Raw genomic sequence first — 19,695 nt, 5'->3', positions numbered from 1 at the left:
GATCTGAATCAAAGATCAAAGATCTGAATTCTAAGGAACCTAACCTTTATCAACCCACTGTTTTCAAGGCTATCTCAAAACTTATCATCTGAGCCTCTATATTCATAAAGGAGTTCCATCTTTGTTTTGGTACATTCTTTGGGCAGGAAGGTATAGTGGAAAGGGTAAACTTGGGCTCTGTTTACAGCTGTGCCATGTTCTGGCTCACTTTGAGACTCAGTTTCTTTATCTGAAAAATGGGGATCACAATACTCGCTTAGCCTACCTCACAGGTTGTTTGTCAGGATCATATGAGTTAATGTATGCAAAGCGATTTGTAAACCTTGAAGCACCATGAACATGGATGATATTATTAATGTTATTATTTTGTTATTGGATTTTAATTTCCCCTAAGAGAGGGAGTTCTAAATGAGTCCTCCAGAGGGTCATTTGGATAGTCATCCTCTGAGAGTTTTTCACTGATGTTTATGGAACAGTGAAATCTAACAGAATTGCATTCATTATTGCAAAGCTTCTTAAAAGACTTTCCAAGCAAGCAGGAGGTGGCACGGGCCCCAACTGTGAAAATCTATCAGAATTATTCCCTTAAGCTTATCAGTGAGACCAAGGGCAAAGGGGAGGCCTTTTAAGCATATGAGGAAATGGGAATAAAAGCAAGAATGTCCTTCTCAGTTAATTCTTCTCCTCTGCCCCCCTTTAAAAGTTCCCTCTCTCTTCCTGTTTAACATGCACATTATAACCTAATTCATGCCAATGAATTATGGTTAAGATTAATTTCACTAACTCTCAGTCTGACTCAGCCTTCCTTGGACTCAAAGTCTTGGGCTATACTTCATAGTGTAGTTGGTATTCCTAGTGAACTTGATTGAATTAGTGTGATCAGTAAAGACAGACTCATGATGTATCCAGGCACTGAATTCCTCCTCCACGGAGTCAAGGCTAACTAAGTAGAGGTGCTCCACATTCCTTTCGATAAAACTTATCCCTGTAGAATATCCATCTCTGAGAATTCTACACCAACACTACTACTCAAAGTAAACTCATTCAGGCCCATAAAGAAAGCAGCAGTATAAAATGGAGATTATCTGTGACAAAGTAGATTGGAAATATGACCCAACACCAGCTTCTTTTATAAGGGATACTTAAGGGTCAAAGGGCTGGATTATGGAATAGGCTGAGCTGATTCAGCCCGCTGATTTCAAGCTGATGTTTCTCTTCCAGACCCCTTAAAACTAGGTCATCTTAATCACAGATATTCACAAACAAACCTCTCATCCTTCACCCTTCTGGCAATTTTAAAGCTTTTGGAGAGAGATTGAAAAAGAATAACCATGCATAAAATTCAACGAAAACCACCTCCTCTGGTTCACATATGAATTCCTTCAGATGAGCTCACTTACAGCACTCAGGGATTGACCCCAAGGTGGCTGTGTGAACCACAGTGGAAGCTACAGATTACAAAAACTGATTGGGAGAAATGTAGATACCTGGGGAGAAGCGGTTGTACTGCGATTTGGAGAAGAGAATGGCAGATCAATGTAATCAACTGGGTTTTTCAACAGGGGTCGCTTGATCACATCCACGTATGTAATGGGAAAGATGCCTTGCCGAGTAGTACCACAGATTCTACCTTCATACCAGTTCTCGTCAACCTGTCGAATTAACGTGATCCTCTCCCCCTGGGAACAAACAATAGGAGAGCTCTGGTCTCAAAATTCCATCGACCTTTAAGACTGACCAATCCAAAGCAAGACCCCTCCACCCACAGACATCTATTCTGGGCTACCTCCTTAGGCTCACATAGCTGTATCCCTTCCAGAGAAAAACAAATCATAGTGACCAACTAGAGAAGTATAGACCACAACCCCCAGGCTATGTGGGAGGGAGACAGATGTCTAGACTATCTTCTTAAACATAATATGAGTGAAATGTCTAGACTATTTTTTGTTTGTTTGGGTTTTTTTTGCAGGGTGATGAGGGTTAAGTGACTTGCCCAGGGTCACGCAGCTAGGAAGTATCAAGCGTCTGAGGCAGGATTTGAACTCAGGTCCTGGTGCTTTATCCACTGCACCACCTAGCTGTTCCTAGACCATCTTTTTAAACATTATATGAGAGTGAAAGAGAGGATGTTGCTAACTCTACTAATCTTAACTACCCTCAAAAGGAATTTACTAGTTCCACTATTTGAATTTAAATGCTACAGGTTCCAAGGCAAATGTTTCCTTAATAACAATACAGCACCTACCCAAGAGATCCTTAAGTATCTCCAAGGGCAGGACTGTCTTACCTTTCTGAAGGACATCTCCACTTGGGTGTCTCCATTGAAGTTAAACTTAGCCACAGCATCTCCATATTCTAAAACTTGTATCGGTGCCGTCTTTTTGGGTTGTGCCTTCTCTGCTGGTGGAAGAAGCTAAGAGAAAGGAAAGAAAAACCAGGAAAAACAAGGAGGGAGGAGAGATCCACATTGCAGGCTGTCAAGAAAGAGTGTTTGCAGAATGAGTAGCATTTGATCTCGGGAAGGGGAAAGAGGGGGGCAGGTACCTCTATGTACGTCCGTGGAAAGATCCCCACGCGGCCATGATGTTCTCCTTCATACCAGTTCTGATCGATCTGTTTATAAATGTAAACAATATCTCCTTTCTGCAGAGGAAGCTCTCTGTCAACAGAGCATGATAAGGGAGTTATCAAAAGAGTTTTGTGGCATTCAAAAATGAAGAAGCATTATTACTTTAGACAGAGGGCATGCTAGGAAGAATGTAAAATGACAATAGAGTGTCTGTACCTATTTCACATGAAGAACTCCATTGCATGGAATCATCACTATTCTTTGAATTTTTCAAAGGGTCCAGTTTAAGATGATTATAGCAGCTCACATTTATTTAGCTCTTTAGGGTTGGTAAAGCTCTATTTTGTGTGTGTGTGTGTGTGAGGCAATTGGGGTTAAGTGACTTGCCCAGGGTCACACAGCTAGTAAGTGTCAATTGTCTGAGGCCGGATTTGAACTCAGGTCCTCCTGAATCCAGGGCTGGTGCTCTATCCACTGTGCCATCTAGCTGCCCCAGTAAAGCTCTTCATATAAATTATCCCATTTGATTCTCTCAATATCCTTATGGAGGAAGTGCTATTAGTATCATCCTTACTTTACAGAGGAGATACCGAGGCTCAGAGAGGTCACTTAACCTCTTGTCCTGGGTTGCACAGCTACTTAGTGTCTGAGGTGGGATTTGAACCCAGTTTTTCCTGACCCCAAGGCCCATATGCCATTCAAAAAGCTAAGTAAGGTTCCTCTCTTTTATTTATTTATTTTGGTGAGGCACGTGGGGTTAAGTGACTTGCCCAGGGTCACACAGCTAGTAAGTGTCAAGTGTCTGAGGCTGGATTTGAACTCAGGTCCTCCTGAATCTAGGGCTGGTGCTTTATCTACTGTGCCACCTAGCTGCCCTCCAGTGTTTTCTTTTCTTATTGCCCCATACTGCCTTAACTAAACCATGGCTCAGTTTCCTCTTCTATAAAACAAGGATAAGTATATTACAAATACCTCATAGGGTTATCATAAACAAGAAAGCATTTAACATTTTTTTAAAAAATCATAGCTTTAGAACTGGAGGAGACCCTCAGAGGTAAGAAGTATGATATAAAATCAAGATTATAATTTTATTCACCCTTAATGAAGTTCATAGTTTTTCAACTCAAGGAAAAAAAATGCTATGCTTGATCAAGCTTAAATATTTGTCATCTATCTCTTGGCTGCCCTCACTAGCAATAAAAAGTATATAACTAATTTTATAAAACCTTAGCAATAGAGGGAACCTTATAGATATTATATTCTGAAGTTCTCATTTTTAAAATAAGAAAACTGAGGACCAGGGACGTTGAGAAAGTTATTCAAAATGACGTGACCATTAATGGCAAACAGAGGACATTGCAGTTCTCCCAACTGCTTGGTCCATATCCTTTCCACTAGCTTGTAATGCAGGCAGTGAAAAAAGGCAGGTCTATACTCTTCATGTTTTTTCTTTCCCATTTCTACCATTTCTTACTTCTACTGGTGGACAAGGGAAAAAGGGGGTTGACAGTGGAATACAAGTGAGTCCCAGACTACCAGACCTATTCTGATTTGAGGTTACAAGTGGTGAGAGTACACCACGGTGGCAGTGAGTGTTGGAGGGGGCTGTAATCAGGGCTCATTCTATTCTTGTTTTTTCTATTCTACTATGTCATAGAAATGCTTGTTTTATTTATTTTTTTCAATTTTTTGCGGGGCAATGAGGGTTAAGTGACTTGCCCATGGTCACACAGCTAGTAAGTGTCAAGTGTCTGGGGCCAGATTTGAACTCAGGTCCTCCTGTATCCAGGGCTGGTGCTCTATCCATTGCACCACCTAGCTGCCCTTGAAATGCTTGTTTTATTTTCTTAAGTTCAGAATGAAATAATTTTTTTTTAAAACCACATATACTCATAGACAGTCCAAAAAACCCCAAAAAGTCCACACAAAGAATTCTCTAGGGTCTAACAAGGGAGCAGGGCAGGGAGGCGCTTAGTCTCAGAGCCATAACTAGGGTAGGGAGATCCTGCTGCAGGATTCTGCAATTTGGAGGCCTTTGACAACACTTTTATGTAGCTAACAAGAATCCTTAGTTAAAATCCTAATCTACCAGAGGGCACTCTTCCTTTCCCCATCATGACTGGACTCAGGTGAATTTCCTCATGGTCTTCTTGCTCTGTTTCCTCATTTCCAACTGGATTGTTCTGAATGTCGAGATTGCAAGTTATAGCTGTAGGAAGATTTCCTGAAGTTCACCAAATGTGGGCTAACATGAGTAGTATGCATAGTAACAGTATGCATTTCAACTTTACTGACCGTCCCAAACCTTATGCTGTAACTGAATCTGTCACCAAAAATAAAATAATCAAAGACAATCTTCCCAGAGTTCTCCTTAGGGCAGAAATCTTAGGATCATGTGTTCTAAGACTTTAGAAAAACACACTAAACTTAAGCCAAAATCTGGGTTCAAGACCCAAGACCTAGGTTGTACTATTTACTAATATCTGTATATTTACTAATTCCCAACTCTGAGCCTGTTTTCTTCTCTGTAAAATGAGGATAATATTAGAACTATATATTTCACCTACTGTGATGGACTATATTCTTCTCACCAATGCAATGGTACAGAAGAGTTCCAGGGAACTCATGATAGAAGACGATCTCCAAATCCAAGAAAAAAAAAAAAGAACTGTGGAGTATAGATGCTGATTGAACCATACTATTTCTTTTGTTTGGGGTGCTGTTTTTTTTTTTTTCTATTTTGAGGTTTTGCATCACTGCTCTGATTTTTTCTCTTGTAACAGGATTAATGCAGAAATAGGATTAATGTTATTATGTGTATGTATATATATGTGTGTATCTATCTATCTATATGGATATGGATATGATATATAGATATATAGATATAACCTATATCAGATTACTTGCTGTCTAGGGGAGGGGGGAGGGAGGGGAGGAAGGGAGAAAAATCTGAAATTGTAAAGCTTGTATAAACAAAAGTTGAGAACTATCTTTACATGTAACGGAAAAAATAAAATACCTTACATGTAAAAAAAAAAAAAGAAAGAAAATACAAGATTAATGAAAAAAAAAGAACTATATATTTCACAGAGTTGTAAAAAGAATGAGATTTTGGTTTTTTTATTTGTTTGTTTTTTGCAGGGCAATGAAGTTTAAGTGACTAGCCCAGGGTCACATAGCTAGTGTCAAGTGTTTGATGCTGGATTTGAACTCAAGTGCTCCTGAATCTAGGGCCAGTGCTTTATCTACTGTGCCACCTAGCTGTCCCATAAGAGAGATTTTGTAAAGTGCTTTGTAACTAGAAAACAGTATGTAGTACTGAATATAATAAGTGCTACTACTGATACTATTATTATTATTATTGTTAATAGTAGTCATAATAGTGGTAATATGAACACAACCCCTTGTAGATGTAGTCCATACTTGGCTACATTTCTCTAGAAGGATTTTTCTGCCTGAACCGCTTTACCCAGCCAATCCATCAGGTCATCCAACATCTCCTCTCAGGGTGGAGAGGTATGCCTTACAGACAACGTACTACCTGTAGTAGGGAGATGGAGTAGTTGACGGCCACGTCCAGTTAAACTTACTTTAGTGTCTGAGCTTTAAAGTCAAATTTGGCTCTGGCAGGTCTCATCTAAACACAAGAGACAATAGCAAATTAAAATGGTTTTCTTAAAGAGAAGAAAAGACCAAATATTTGTGACTTTCCTGAAAGCGAAGCAGAAAAAAAATGCACCCTAGCTATTTCCTTAAAAAGCAGAAATCTGGGCAACATTCCATCCATCTGACCCTCTGAACAGATGTTTGTTTCTATGGTCACTGATCTTGTACATGCATGAGACATTCCAAGTGGGAGTACCATATTTGGAGAAAGTAGATTAGGAAAGTTTAAAGATAAACCTGGTAACCTGAATGCAGATTCATGACTTAACTATTTCTATTTGATGCAGCTAGACCAAAGACACCAGAGAGTCCTGGGTCCCACTATTCTTTATTCTTAATATTCCCTTTCTTGGGAATATTAACTGTCTTTCATCATGTTTTACAAGTAGGTAACGCCCCGCCCCCATCTTTATCTCTAGCTTTAACTTTATCTCCAGGCCCCTTTGACCATTTCTTATAGTCTATAAGACCCCCTAGCTCCATTCAACAAATATTTATTAAGGCCCTGCCATAGATCATGGCTGTCTCCATGTTGTACCCTCCTTGTGTCTGCATGCATCTCTGTCATTGTAACTGAAAACCGAGTTCTGTCAAAAACAGTACTCATCGTCTACCTCCCCTCACCCCATCACTGTTAATAATGCCACATCCTTCAACCACACCATCTTGAGGTGATCCTCCATTTTCTCTTGCCTGTACTTTGCTCATTCAGTCTTGCCATCAAGTAATACTAACACTTCCTCCAAAATGGCTCATGTCATAGTTTGCTGGGTTCATAGAGATAGAGCTGGAAGAGTCTTTGGAAGCCATTTAGTTGAACCTCTTTGTTTAACAGATGAGAAAAGGGGAGGCCAAAAGGAGTTAAATGACTTGGCTGTAGTCAGTCACCCAGTGGATTATTGGTAGGGTCAGGTCAAGAATTCAAGGTCATTCCTACTATATGTCAATATTGGAGGAGGGGTTTATTTGAACCCAGGACCCCTGATTCTGGAGCCAGTGCTCTATCTCCTATGTCATTCTGCATCTCAGAGCTGACCCTCTGCATTTCCACAGTTGTAGCAACCTTCTTTGCAACCTTGACTCTTGCCCTTCTTATACAAAGTTACAAAAACATTTCGATCAGATTATTTCTCTTCTAAGAACTATGCCAGGACTCTCACGCAGCTCTCATTTCAAATCCAAACTCCTGACTGTGGGTTTGAGGCTGCTTGGTAATATCCCCTACCCTTCCCTGTAACTGCCTTCATCTCTTACTATACTTGCTGACTTCTAAAATCATAGAATGTTAGAGCTGGAAGAGATCTCAGGTCTGGTTCGATCCCTTTATTTTACAAATGAGAAAATTTGAGGCTCTGGCAGATGAAGCAACTTACCCAGGTTACACAGTGAATTAATAGCAGGGTCAAGAATTAAACCCATCTGGATAACTCCCAATTGAGTGTCACCTCTCCCCCAGGCAAACCGATTTGCTATCCTCTGGACAAGATTCCTTATTTGAAAGGTCTGCCTACTCCCCAATCTGAGTGATGCTAATATGTCTTTAAAGTGGCTTCACTAAATAAGCTCATGTAAATGTTAATCTCTCTGTCTAAACCCTTAGACTTGTTCCTGTAGCTATGAACAACTGAAGAAACCCACCAGAAGGGAATTAGTGTTTAGATGAGAAGTATTTCCTCCTCCAAAATATAGGGGCAGGAGATATTCAAGCGGGAAAATAAATAAGGGTTGAAAAGTTTGCTCAAGACTAGCCTATGGGAAACCTTTTTTGGTCATGTGAATGTATGTATATTGTCATTAAGCTAGGTTTGCTGATGGAAACATCCTCACTTCACAAAGATAGTTTTAAAAAAAACCAAAAACCCTCACTGGGACATTCAGAAATCTGGAGGCCAAAACTGGTTCTTCTGCATCTGAGTAGCATAGTAACCATCCCATCATCTGCCTTTAGGCATGGACCCATTAGTGAGTCAGTCACATTTTATATAAAAGCCATCTTCCTTCTCTTCTCTTCGATTTAATTTCATTTTATACTCATCACTTTGGCATCCTTTTCCTTGGTGCCCTCCTCAACTTTCTCTTATTTCCTTCTTCTTTGCATCCTTTCTTCCCTCCATGGTATCCCTTTATCCTTCATCCATGCTATGTATCTGCTCCTAACAGGATATCATCAATACTCCCAACAACTTGGATACAGTAACTCACCTGGAAAGATCACCAAATCCTTTTCTTTTTTCCAATCAAACTTTTAGAATCACTTCTGCCAGCAATATATATATATATATTTTTTTATGAAAACCAGTCATCTTTGGCAGGGCTATTTGAGAGTCATGCAGCATGGTACACACAACTGAATCATTTAGTAGTCTGGAAGGCTATGAGATCTTCAGAAAAATAACCTCAAAGAGACTTCTTCTGTAAGGATTAAATCTTGCTGCCTTTGAAATTTTAGGTATTTTAAGAACAAATCAACCATGCAAACAATTTCTCAGAGTTGTTAACTTCTCTCTGGACCTGTCCCAACTCTGGTGAATTCTACAGTTGGGCAATTTAAATACAAGCAAATATTCTCAGTAATTCTACAGATAATTTCTGTAGCATAGCCCTGCCCAAGTTTCACTGGACCACCAGATCAAAGGCAAATATTATGAATGGCCAAACTAGAAGATATTCACATATCAGGATCAACAAGACATACAGATTCTAAGCGGAATGCAGAGACAAAACAATCTCATAGCGATATGATGCAGGACTGGACTCATAAAGATAGCTGATGCTTGAAGGCATGCATTGAAGGGTGCACCAGCAGATCTCAGCAAGGCATGCTTTAACATACACAGCCCCCAACGTCATAGAGATTGCTTCCACTGACCAGCCACAAAAGAGCCAAAGCAAGCCTAAAAAAAGCCAGTATGAAAGATGCTGCTTGAAGGACTAATGTTGGCCTAGAGGGCAACATGGTGGGAGGCAAATACGACTTTGAGTCAAGCAGCAAACAGAGGTAACTCCAACAGACCTCTAACCCAGATTTCCTCTTTGCTGTATCGTCTACATTTAGGAGGTCCCCAAACCGCTCATTAGTGATAAACTGATGGTGGGTTGGAATAACACCCGTGTGCCGTCTAGCTGCAATATCAGCTTCTTCTTGTTCGCGCTTAAGCCGTCTCTGGTCCGCTAAAAGTTTCTGCCATGAAATTGCATAAAATGGACAATGTATTATCCAGTCCTAGGAATTTGAAAACTGCCAACAAAAAGTAACTGAGGAAACAGAAGCTGAGGAAGCCTATCTGGCTAGTGTAGCTGATTAAACTTAGCTGACCAATACTAGTCTTGAAGAACACCTGACAAAGCTAATCACTTAACAAAATCTAATTTATTTGTGTTGTAAAACAAAATGAAAAGAAATCACACCAACAAAAGCAAAATCGCTGGGAGGCTTTTTGCTCTCCATCAAAACCAGAGGTGTCAAACACATAGCCCACAAGCCGCATTGCAGCCTAAAACACTTCTGACTATAGCTGGACCCATATTGAAATATAGTTGGGAAATATTTAACAAAATAGATGAAAAATATAATAGAACACAAATAATGTTGATATGTGGTTTTCTAAGTCAACATGCAGCCCACAGGGATCCTTATGTATGGTTTGGTGGCCCCTGTTTCTATCTGAGTTTGTTTTTGTTTTGTGGGGCAATGGGGGATAGGTGACTTGCCCAGGGTCACACAGCTAGTAAGTGTCAAGTGTCTGAGGCCGGATTTGAACTCAGGTACTCCTGAATGCAGGGCCGGTGCTTTATCCACTGCACCACCTAGCTGTCCCCTCTATTTGAGTTTGACACCACTGATCTAGACTTTTCATAAAGACAAAATAAGGAAAATGTGAAAGTGGTCTAAATGATACAAAATATTCTACTAGTGCAATGAACAATAACAACAATATTGCTTTCACATATCCAAGTGTCTTTCCTGACCCACCATCAATAGAACATGGGTTTTGAGTTATTTTTCCAGAAATAGGAATGGATTTATAACTAGTCATTCAAATTCTTCATATCCTTTATGACTGGTTAATATGCATCTGCAAGATGGCTAGCTAGGGCCTATCAGAAGATCTGAGGTCATATAACAACAGAACAACACTGACCAGCCCAGAGAGGGATAAAACTTTTGACCTTCATCTTGTAAGCATTGTGGCAGCTAACTGGCTGGCACTAACTTGTCCCGGACTAAAATGTGACACCCTCATGATATGGGTTGTACAGAAGCCAATATTGTCTATATCACTTTTAGTACTTTCTTTTCCTTTGTGAAAGTAAGCCCCATGACATCAGTCAGAAGTAAAATCTGGGACCTGCTATATGGCAGGCAAGATGTCACCCATTGAATGACCCATCTCAACACTTCTTATATCAAGGATCTTTGATTTCATAAATGTGGGAACTTTCTCCCCTGAAATAGATTGCAACCCTTCACGGTCTTAGTAGATGGTCTTTGAGAGTTTCTGGCTGAAAAAAAATTCATCACCCAGCAGCTGACCTAGTGATTAACAAGACCCTCTAGCTTGAGTTAGGTTGGTCCTCAGAGGACAGGAATACAGTCTATTACTGAACCTGGACTTGAAGCCTCTCCCACTTGATTGATAGGACATTCTAGGGTTTGTACTCCACTGGGGTAGCATTCGAAAGCCCAGGGTCATCTCATTGACATGAGTCAGCACTGGAGAAGGACTGACCTCAGTATCAGATAGCATCAGAACTGGTCCCAATGAATGCTTTTCTAGAAGTGGCTGTGGCATTCAAATTTACACTGCATATTCCCATTGAGCATATTTTTCATAATTATAAATGTGACCACTTAATGGGATTCACTATTTGCACTAATCCTGCAGGACCTACCTATGTCACTACTACTTTGACAAGATGAGATTTAGTTTGCTATAACTGTACGGACCCTGTTGGTCTCCTGTTTTAATGCTCTGAAACAAAAGCCTGATGATAAAGACGAAATCTTGATTACAGTAAACAAGGTTCAAAAGAAATAAAGCTCTTGTGTAAAGGAAGGAGCAGTGGATCTGAACTCAAGATTCAGCTTACAGGTCCAGCTCTTTTACTTTCTAGCTAGTAAAATATAAGCTTTCTGTGGTCTGGACTTTTTTCATCCTTTGTCACTCATCTCTAGCACCTAACATAGAGCCTGGCATATAGCAAGTGCTTAATAATCCTTGTTGACTGATAGATTGATTGATTATCAGCATGACCTCCATGGGCACATCATGTAAACTTCTTTGAACCTCAGTTTCCTTATGTATAAGATGGGATTAATACTACTTGCATTAACACTACTTGCATTAACTGTAACTTACAGGATTATTATAAGGATCAAATATGATAAGCATTTTATAAACTGCAAGGCTAATTATAAAGTTTAGCTATATTGTAAACTTCTTCAGAGCAGGGACTATCTTTTTCCTTTCTTTGTACCCTCAGTGCTTAGCAAAGTGCCTGACATATAGTAGGTGCTTTACAAATGCTTATTAACCAACTGACCAACAACTGTTGTTCTTATTATTCAATGTCCTGATGGACAGCCCATTATAACAGTGATTTACTAATCAGGTTACTATGAATTCTCTAATGCAGGTTACACTACACAACAAATACATTTTCATGGTCTCTGTTCATATAGATATAACACATTATAAATCCTTTATCATGAATCTTTTGTATTGTGCCTGGAAAAAGGAAGAAGAGAACCAAATTGTAATTGAATTCTTTACTTTTCTTGTTTCCTGCCCTCAATTACTAATGACTCTTCTACTCCCCCCAAATTTACCTATCCTTCGTCCTAAATTTCCAAACTACCCATCAAAATAAAAGTTTCTGTTTTTTTTCAGAAAGGGATAGTAATGACATATACATGTGAATCTACCTATTTGTCTTACTGGATTAAAAGCAATTCTTTTACCTGAGGTATCAATAGCAGGCTTTCATATGGAGACTGTGACTTCCACTGGTTGTACTCATTAAAATAAAGTTCCATTACAGCAAAATTCCTTGAAGGTCCCATGTAATTCATGAGCATGGGAGGATACCAGTTTTATATGCATAGAAGTACACTCAAAGTGTACTTCACCAAAGTGAAAAAAAATTCCTACTCCTTTGAGATGCCTAATTCACCAATCATAATTACTGAACAAACTGGTTTTTCCTCCATGTTCCTGAGCATTATGTACTTGTTTTTTGTGTGCCAACTTTTCTGACACCCTTGCTAAGCTACTTGTCTTCTATCTGTGAATTTTATCAAAAGGCAAAATATCCGATCTGTGATCATGGTCCTATCCCAGCAGTCCTTGAAGACCTGAAGGGAACTAAGAAATCATTCACTTCTTCCAATTCAGGTCATGTCCTCATGGGCAACTTGGCCTTAAAGAGAGCTGCTTGAGGCTTTGAGAGTTTAAATGATTTATCCAAGGTCACGTGGATAGTAGAGCCTCCTAGGTAGATTTGGAACCTAGGGAGGCTGGCTCTCTAGCCACTAATCTATTCACATCGTCTCTTACCTCCTAACTTACAGGTAAGGATACTGAAGCCCGGGGGAGGTCAGGCACTACTCTCTTAACACATTCTTAAGTGTGTACTTGTAGTTTTGTCCAAATCCTTTCCTCATATCTGTGGGCCAACTGCTGGTATATCATCTTAGCCACACTGTTACAGTGGCAGGTAAAACCCAGAGCAACCACAGTCTGGTGGCAAGCAGAAATGAGATCACCTTTACCTCTTACCCAATCATTTTTCCCTTACTAGACAGCTGCAGTAATTTTACCTGGCAGTGATCTTATGCTGAATCACCACTATGAACCACTCAGCAATCATTTGCCCAATTCTCAGCACTGATGTTATCTACAAACTCTTAGATGGGCTAAAATGAAAAGTACCGGACATCTCTTTTATTCCTCTCTTCCTTAAGTTTGCTGTAATCTATGCATATCTTCTCTGCTGGGTTACAGGTTATTTTTTTTAATAACCTATTTATTGAATTTTTAATAACCAAGCTATTTTTAGACAGACCATTGTTATTATTGCTTCCTCTGCTTTTATACTTCGGCCTCTTAACACAGAGGTGGGGAAATACAAAGAAATGGATTATACCTACAGTGTCCCCCTTATCTCCCTCCTTCCAGGGGGATGGGGACCATGGGGAAAGGGAGAGCTAAGAGGATTCTTCACAATTTTGCTCACCCTCGATCTGCATTTAGGACTGAACGCCAATATTTTTAAAAATCTGTCACAGGTATAAATAGAATCATCTTAATATTTCTACTTTTTAGAGGGAAAGTGATTTACTCCGAGTCACAGATAAGGTTTGGAGGTAACTGGTAACATCTAAATCCCAATCTCCACTTTGAAATGAAATTATTTTTGTAGACAAAAATAGGCTGGCACAGAATCTGCCAAGTACTTGGTATCTTATTCCATTTTTACTTTGGAAAAGCTACGAGACTTTAGGATGGGACTAACCTCTTTGTCATCATGACGCCTTCGAATAAAATCTTCAGTACTTTCCAAGTATTCAGCCGGGGTGAAGTGCCGAGGTGACTCTGAATCTTCAAAACAACATAGCGGACAGAGTTAAAAGACACAGAGATTGTTTTCCCCAAATCCAGGTAGGACAAATGTTTCTGGCCATCCACCTCCTCTCCCACAATAGAAGTTTTATGGCATTTTCATGGATATCAAACTGATTGAATATTGGGAAAGTAAAATATCGAAATATTGGAAAAATCAAATATCAAACTGATTGAATATTAGGTCTCTTCTCCTTCCCTCCTCTTCTCCCTCCCACCCCTTTTGGGATCCACTTGTGGAGTCATTTGATAATAGAGGAAACCAGTGAATTAAGAAAGGAGATAAAAACAGAGCATCTCCTTTCACGAGCATGCCCACTAATAATAAGACCTATATGGTCTTATTGGGACAAAGTACACATTCACACACACTGGCCAACACGAGAGGCTGCTCCTCATTCACGTGAGTTTGGACAGAGGCGAATAACAGGAATCCCCAGAATTCCCCTGTTAATAGTCCTCATGCAATCTAAGTGGCCAATTTTTCTTTCAGTGTAGGGTGATAATTGGTGATAATTCTAAGGACAATAGATGCATTTTCTTCTTTTCCTTTTTTTTTTTTTTTTTGCTTTTTTTTTGGGGGGGTTCAGAAGGGGCAGCCACTATTAGCCACAATTAAATGCCAAGCAACATACAAAGGAAATAATCAACAGACTAGGAGACGAGCATTGAAGGACAAGGAAGGAGGGGGACGAGGCAAGCAAGGCGGGAAAGACAGATGAAGTCACACTGGTAAAGGAGACAAAAAGCCACCTCGGGGGGGTGTTCCAAGGTCATTTTGCGGGTTGTTGTTCCTATCCAAGCTGGGACCTAAACATGGGCTCAAGCTGCTGGGCTTAAGGGTGCCCAGATAGTCTTCGGGTATCCCGGCTCTTTTTGGAGAGGGTTCTGAGACCTGGCTAAGCCTTTCCAGGGCACGGAGTGATGACTGGCGCTTGGGAACGGAGGGCTTCCCTTCGGGGCTGAGTTCATGCCCAAGGGGGTGAGTTTGGGATTCTGCTCTCTGCCCCATTGTTGGGCTAGAAGAGTCCCTGTGTGGAGGCTTTCGGGAATGGTACTGGAGGGGCTTTTTCAACCTGAAAGGCAGGGGGCCCATGAGGTAGATGTTTCTAAGGACAACGTTCTTGTCCCCTCCCATGTCCACTCTCCACCCAGGGGTCCTGGAGGACTGCTGCTGCTCGTGCTTCCGGATGGTGGTGAAGCGGGTGTAAGACGCTGGACAGCTGCCCTTGCATTTGTTGTGCCGATGTCTCTGGGAATCACTGTGGATGCTGCTGGTGCTCCCCTCTCGACTGTCATTGGAGACAGTGGAAAGACGGTCAAGTTCATCCAAGCAGGCCGAGGGTGGGTCAGCAGGCAGGAGGGCCCTCAAATTCAAAGCGGGCTCCTCCACGTTGCCGCAGGCTGGTGAAGCATAGGCCACTGTGGGGTGGTCCCTGATTTCCTTCCCCCTATGGTGGAGCTTGGGAGATTCTAGGAGGGATTCAGCTGAGCGTGCTGCGCTCAGACCACCACGAGGCAGCAGTGGCACGGGTGACTTGCTCAGCCGGCCCGATAAGTCCAGGGACGGCATGGAACGGGACCGTTGGATCAGCTGCTCAAAGGCCGTGACCCGTGAAGAGACCGTGTGTTTCGGAATGTGCTCGGAGCTCTCCTGGCTGAGGTTCAGCTCACCCCTGGCCTCCGCTGGGTTGCTGGATTCAAAATGGGACGCCAGGTCCCGGACGCTGGAGGAGGAGATGGAGCTCAGCTGGAGCCCAGTTCGGTTAATGTGATGCATGTTTTTGTAGAGCATGGTGAATTCGCTCCCCACCTTCCTGGAGAGGGGGCAATACTTCCTGGCACTGGCCCCATAATCCTGGAGGCTTTGGGTGCTGCCGGACTTGGTGCCATACTCTCGCTTCACCCGCATGAGAAGGTTTTCAATGCTTCCCCCTCCTTGCAAGGGGAGCGTTCTTTTGGGATCATCTAGAGTGGGGGAGCTACAAAGGTTTTCATAACTTTGAGCCTTCTCCGGGGGCAACAGGGCACTCTTCTTTTCCTGCAAGAGAGCACTTGGAGCTGACAGCCTGGGTTTGAATTTGGAAGGGAGGATCTCAGAAATGCAGGCTTTCGCTGCTGACAGGGGCTTCTTATGTTTACACATAGGCCCTAACACATCACTAGCATGAAAGGTTCGGCTATGAACTGAAGAAGAGGAAATCATGTGAGCATTCCCACCTTTACGATCCACTGGTAAGCATGCAGAATAAAATAAACACAACCCATTAGGTTAAAAGCTGGAAGCAGGGAAGAAAGGAGAGGTCACATGCTCATTTTTTTTTTTTAAATCAGTGCATCTCTTTCACTTGGTGTCAGAAAGCAACATAAAAATAACTGAGCTGCAAAGCAGGTGCAAATGGGATAACTAAAAAAATAAAACCCATTCCCCCTCCACCCCACTCCCACCAGGTACTCAGCTGGTTTCAAAGAGAGAGGTTGGTTGGTTGTTGGTTGGTTTTTAAATAGAGAATGGTAAAGCTAGGGGACTGAGAGAGAAAAACTGCTAACCATCAGAAAGCTCATTGGGGAATGTGACACAAGAGGTCTCAAAAGGTTTGGATAAGCATCTGGACCGGTCAGAACTTATCCCAACTGCTCGAGGATCAACCACAGCTGTCATTTCCATCATTTGTATGCAGGAGAAATGAAAACTGACCATCCCCACCCAATTACCTTTAGTGGAAGCAGTGCTGGAGGGCCTCTTGAGACCACTTAATCCCTGGAGAGGAATGTCTCCTCCTTCCAAAACGCTTTTGTAAATCTGTCTTTCATTCTCCAAACCAGTGGAATCCCCCGGAGCCATCTCTGACTCTCTCTTCACTGCATGGATGTTGGGTGAATATGAGCTACAGAGATTGTAATGTTTAAAAAAGTCAGATTTAGAAGACTGTAATTTAAAAAAAAAAAAGGTTCAGGGGGCAGCCAGGTGGCGCAGTGGATTAGAGCACTGGCCCTGGAGTCCGGAAGGACCTGAGTTCAAATCCAGCCTCAGACACTTGACACAACCCCAATTGCCTCATCCCTCCTGCCCCCCCCCCAAAATTGAGAGGAAAAAGACAACATGTTGCCAATTAAAGAATAAACACATGCCCATTTGTTCCATAAAATTTCATACAAGAATACAAAATGTCTATCAGACAAAATAATCATTTTCATTTAGAAGTACTAACAGATTCCTTTTAAAGGGAAGGTGGCCCCATGGATGGCTAAAGTTCATTTGAACTCAACTCAAGCATTTAAGTTCCTACTACATGGAAGCCACTGTGCTAGGTACTGGGGATGAGGCAAGGAAAGAAAGCTGCCCAAACTTTTTTTTTTTTTAGTGAGGCAGTTGGGGTTAAGTGACTTGCCCAGGGTCACACAGCTAGTAAGTGTTAAATGTCTGAGGTCGGATTTGAACTCAGGTACTCCTGACTCCAGGGCCGGTGCTCTATCCACTGCGCCACCTATCTGCCCCCCAAACTTATTTTTTAATGTCTCATACTCCTCTGGGACCTTCCAGCTCTCATTTAGGAGAATTCTGTCACTATGATTCTAAACGATTACAATATTAATAGAAACCAAATGTGAAGAAAAATCATAAAATCCACCTTATCTTCTTTTTTTTTTATCTTCTTAAAATAAAAGTTGGTAACTAGGAAGCAGTGATCTTGATTAAATACTGAAACTTGGAATTCTAGTTCAATTCAACAAAGAATTTAAGTGATGTGAGGCAAGCTTGCACATTCAAAACAGCAGTATGGAAGGAGTTCATCAGAAGGGTTCAAAACACAAGTAGCTTGGGGTGGGGAAATGATTATCACTAATTAGGAGAAGCAGGGAAAGTTACTTGAGGGAGATAGCATTTGAATAGAAGTTCTATTTATTTATAGGTTATAATTCCAGGAATACAGTTATTATAAAATGAATCCAGTGCCTGATGGTTTGTTGGGAAGATTACTACATTGAAGAAAATATTTTTTCCCCTCCTTTTAACTAGATCTGTGACTTTCTTCAGCACGGGCTTATTCTTGGCATAAAGATTCCTCTTGTCAATAATTCTGAGGTCATTTAATAGCCTTGGAGAAAGTTGTCTAAGGGCACAGAGAGTCTGTTAAGAGACCATAGTCACAGGGGAAGAGGGAAGGGAAAAATTATTTATTAAGCTCCTACTATGTGCTTCTTTCATTTGTGATCACAGAGCCAGTATGTGTCAGTGGCAGGACTCAGGTCTTCCTAGTTCTAAGGCTAGGCTGCCCTGCTAGCCCTGTACAAGAATGCTCCTCTCCCAGGAAAAGCCAGACTCTTCCTCTGTGACCAGTGTCACAAAGAGGAAAGAGTAGGTGGGGAATACAGGAAGGAAGTGTAATAATGAATGCTTTCCTAATAAATTAATTTACCTGTTGTGTCATTAGATAACAATCCCTTATGCTTATCTGTTGTCATTTTTCAGTTGTGTCTGACTTTTCATGACCCCATTTAAGGTTTTCTTAGGAAAGATATTGGAGTAGTTTGTCATTTCCTTCTCTGGCTCATTTTATAGATGAGGAAACTGAGGCAAACAGGGTTAAGTGACTTGCCCAGGGTCATATAGCTAGTAAGTGTCTGAGGCCATATTTGAACTCAGGAAGATGAATCTTCCAGGCCTGGAGCCCTATCCACTGCACCCTCTAGCTGTCCTTGTGCTTATCTAGCATTTTACAAAACAATTTCAAGTACATCAGCTGATTTCATCTTAGTCTACCACTTTGTGAGGTAGAGTGGGAGAACTGAAGGGATCACTCCAAATTATTTAGCCCTGCTCCATGCCCTGAGGGGCTCAGATAGCTAGCATTAGAGACAAGGCTAGAATGCAGGTGTCTCTGTTTTAGGTCCATTATCTGAGTTTCTTTCCCTTTTGCAATCCTACTGGACAAGGCCTATTTAACCCATTTGCTCCCATTGGCACCTGGGCTTTATAGAGTCCCTAGATCAAAAAAGGGGAGGCAGCTAGGTGACGCCATGGATAGGTGGAAAGACCCTGGACAAGTCACTTAGACCTGTTTGCTTCAGTTTCCTCATCTGTAAAGCAAACTGGAGAAGGAAATGGTAAACCACTCCAGTATCTCTGCCAAGAAAACCCAAATGGGGTCACCAAGAGTAGGCCACAACTGGGGAAAAAAAAAAAAAAGACTGAACAACAGATCAAAAAGAGTCCCGAGTGCCATCTAGTGACTAAATTGAGTAAAACTACTCTTGAGCAAGACCTGCCTCTTAACAATAAAGATGGTGGCAATTATATTAAAATACAGTTATCAAAAACATTTTTTTTCAAGTTCATAGACCCTATATTAATAGCCAATGATGTAGAGGGAGTAGCTTTAGCAAGGAGTAGGAATAACTTCCTTTGTGATCAGTGGAAAGGAGGAAAGAGTGGGTGTGAGGAATTCAAGACCTGGAGGGAACTCCTGTCAGATGGCCTCAATCTTGTCAGGGAAGTAGGAGGCTAAGCAATCTGTTGTCAAGGGTGGGAGCTCTGGATTCATAACATCACAGAATCGCAGATGTAGCGTTGGAGGGCAACATAGAAGTCATCTGGTCCAACCCCCTCATTTTTCAGGTTAAGAAAGTGAGGACTGGGAAGGCTAAGTTGACTTGTCTCAGGCCATACAAGCCATAAGCGGCAGAGCCAGAATTCGAACCCAGGTCATTTGAATCCCAAACCAACACTCTTTGTTTTGGAATAGTCACGGTGAAGAATGAGACAGAGTAGAACAGAGAACCTCTGCCTCTTTGTTTTCCTGGCTTCCTTTAAGACTCAGCTCAAATGCCAACCTT

The 19,695-nt window shown here is 41.4% G+C and overlaps 1 protein-coding gene across 41 annotated transcripts in view; it reads right to left on the bottom strand.

Annotated features, from left to right (window-relative positions):
* SORBS1 (sorbin and SH3 domain containing 1) overlaps positions 1 to 19,695 on the bottom strand; it is a 306,573-nt gene that overhangs the window by 23,832 nt on the left and 263,046 nt on the right. For 34 of the 41 annotated variants that reach the window (XM_043988522.1, XM_043988526.1, XM_043988527.1 and 31 more), the window contains 7 exons: positions 16,573 to 16,745; positions 13,751 to 13,836; positions 9,249 to 9,416; positions 6,160 to 6,206; positions 2,545 to 2,659; positions 2,288 to 2,413; positions 1,488 to 1,679 (listed from right to left, as the gene is read on the bottom strand). In XM_043988522.1, coding sequence (XP_043844457.1) covers positions 1,488 to 1,679; positions 2,288 to 2,413; positions 2,545 to 2,659; positions 6,160 to 6,206; positions 9,249 to 9,416; positions 13,751 to 13,836; positions 16,573 to 16,745 — 907 coding nt within the window. Of the gene's footprint in view, positions 1 to 1,487; positions 1,680 to 2,287; positions 2,414 to 2,544; positions 2,660 to 6,159; positions 6,207 to 9,248; positions 9,417 to 13,750; positions 13,837 to 14,610; positions 16,090 to 16,572; positions 16,746 to 19,695 lie in introns of all 41 variants that reach the window. The other 7 variants (XM_043988535.1, XM_043988557.1, XM_043988558.1 and 4 more) reach the window with 2 other exon arrangements.

The sequence above is a fragment of the Dromiciops gliroides genome, chromosome 2 (genome assembly GCF_019393635.1).
Source record: "Dromiciops gliroides isolate mDroGli1 chromosome 2, mDroGli1.pri, whole genome shotgun sequence".
Taxonomy (NCBI): domain Eukaryota; kingdom Metazoa; phylum Chordata; class Mammalia; order Microbiotheria; family Microbiotheriidae; genus Dromiciops; species Dromiciops gliroides.
Note: the sequence above shows the minus strand (reverse complement) of the source record. Positions and strands in the feature narration are given on the sequence as shown.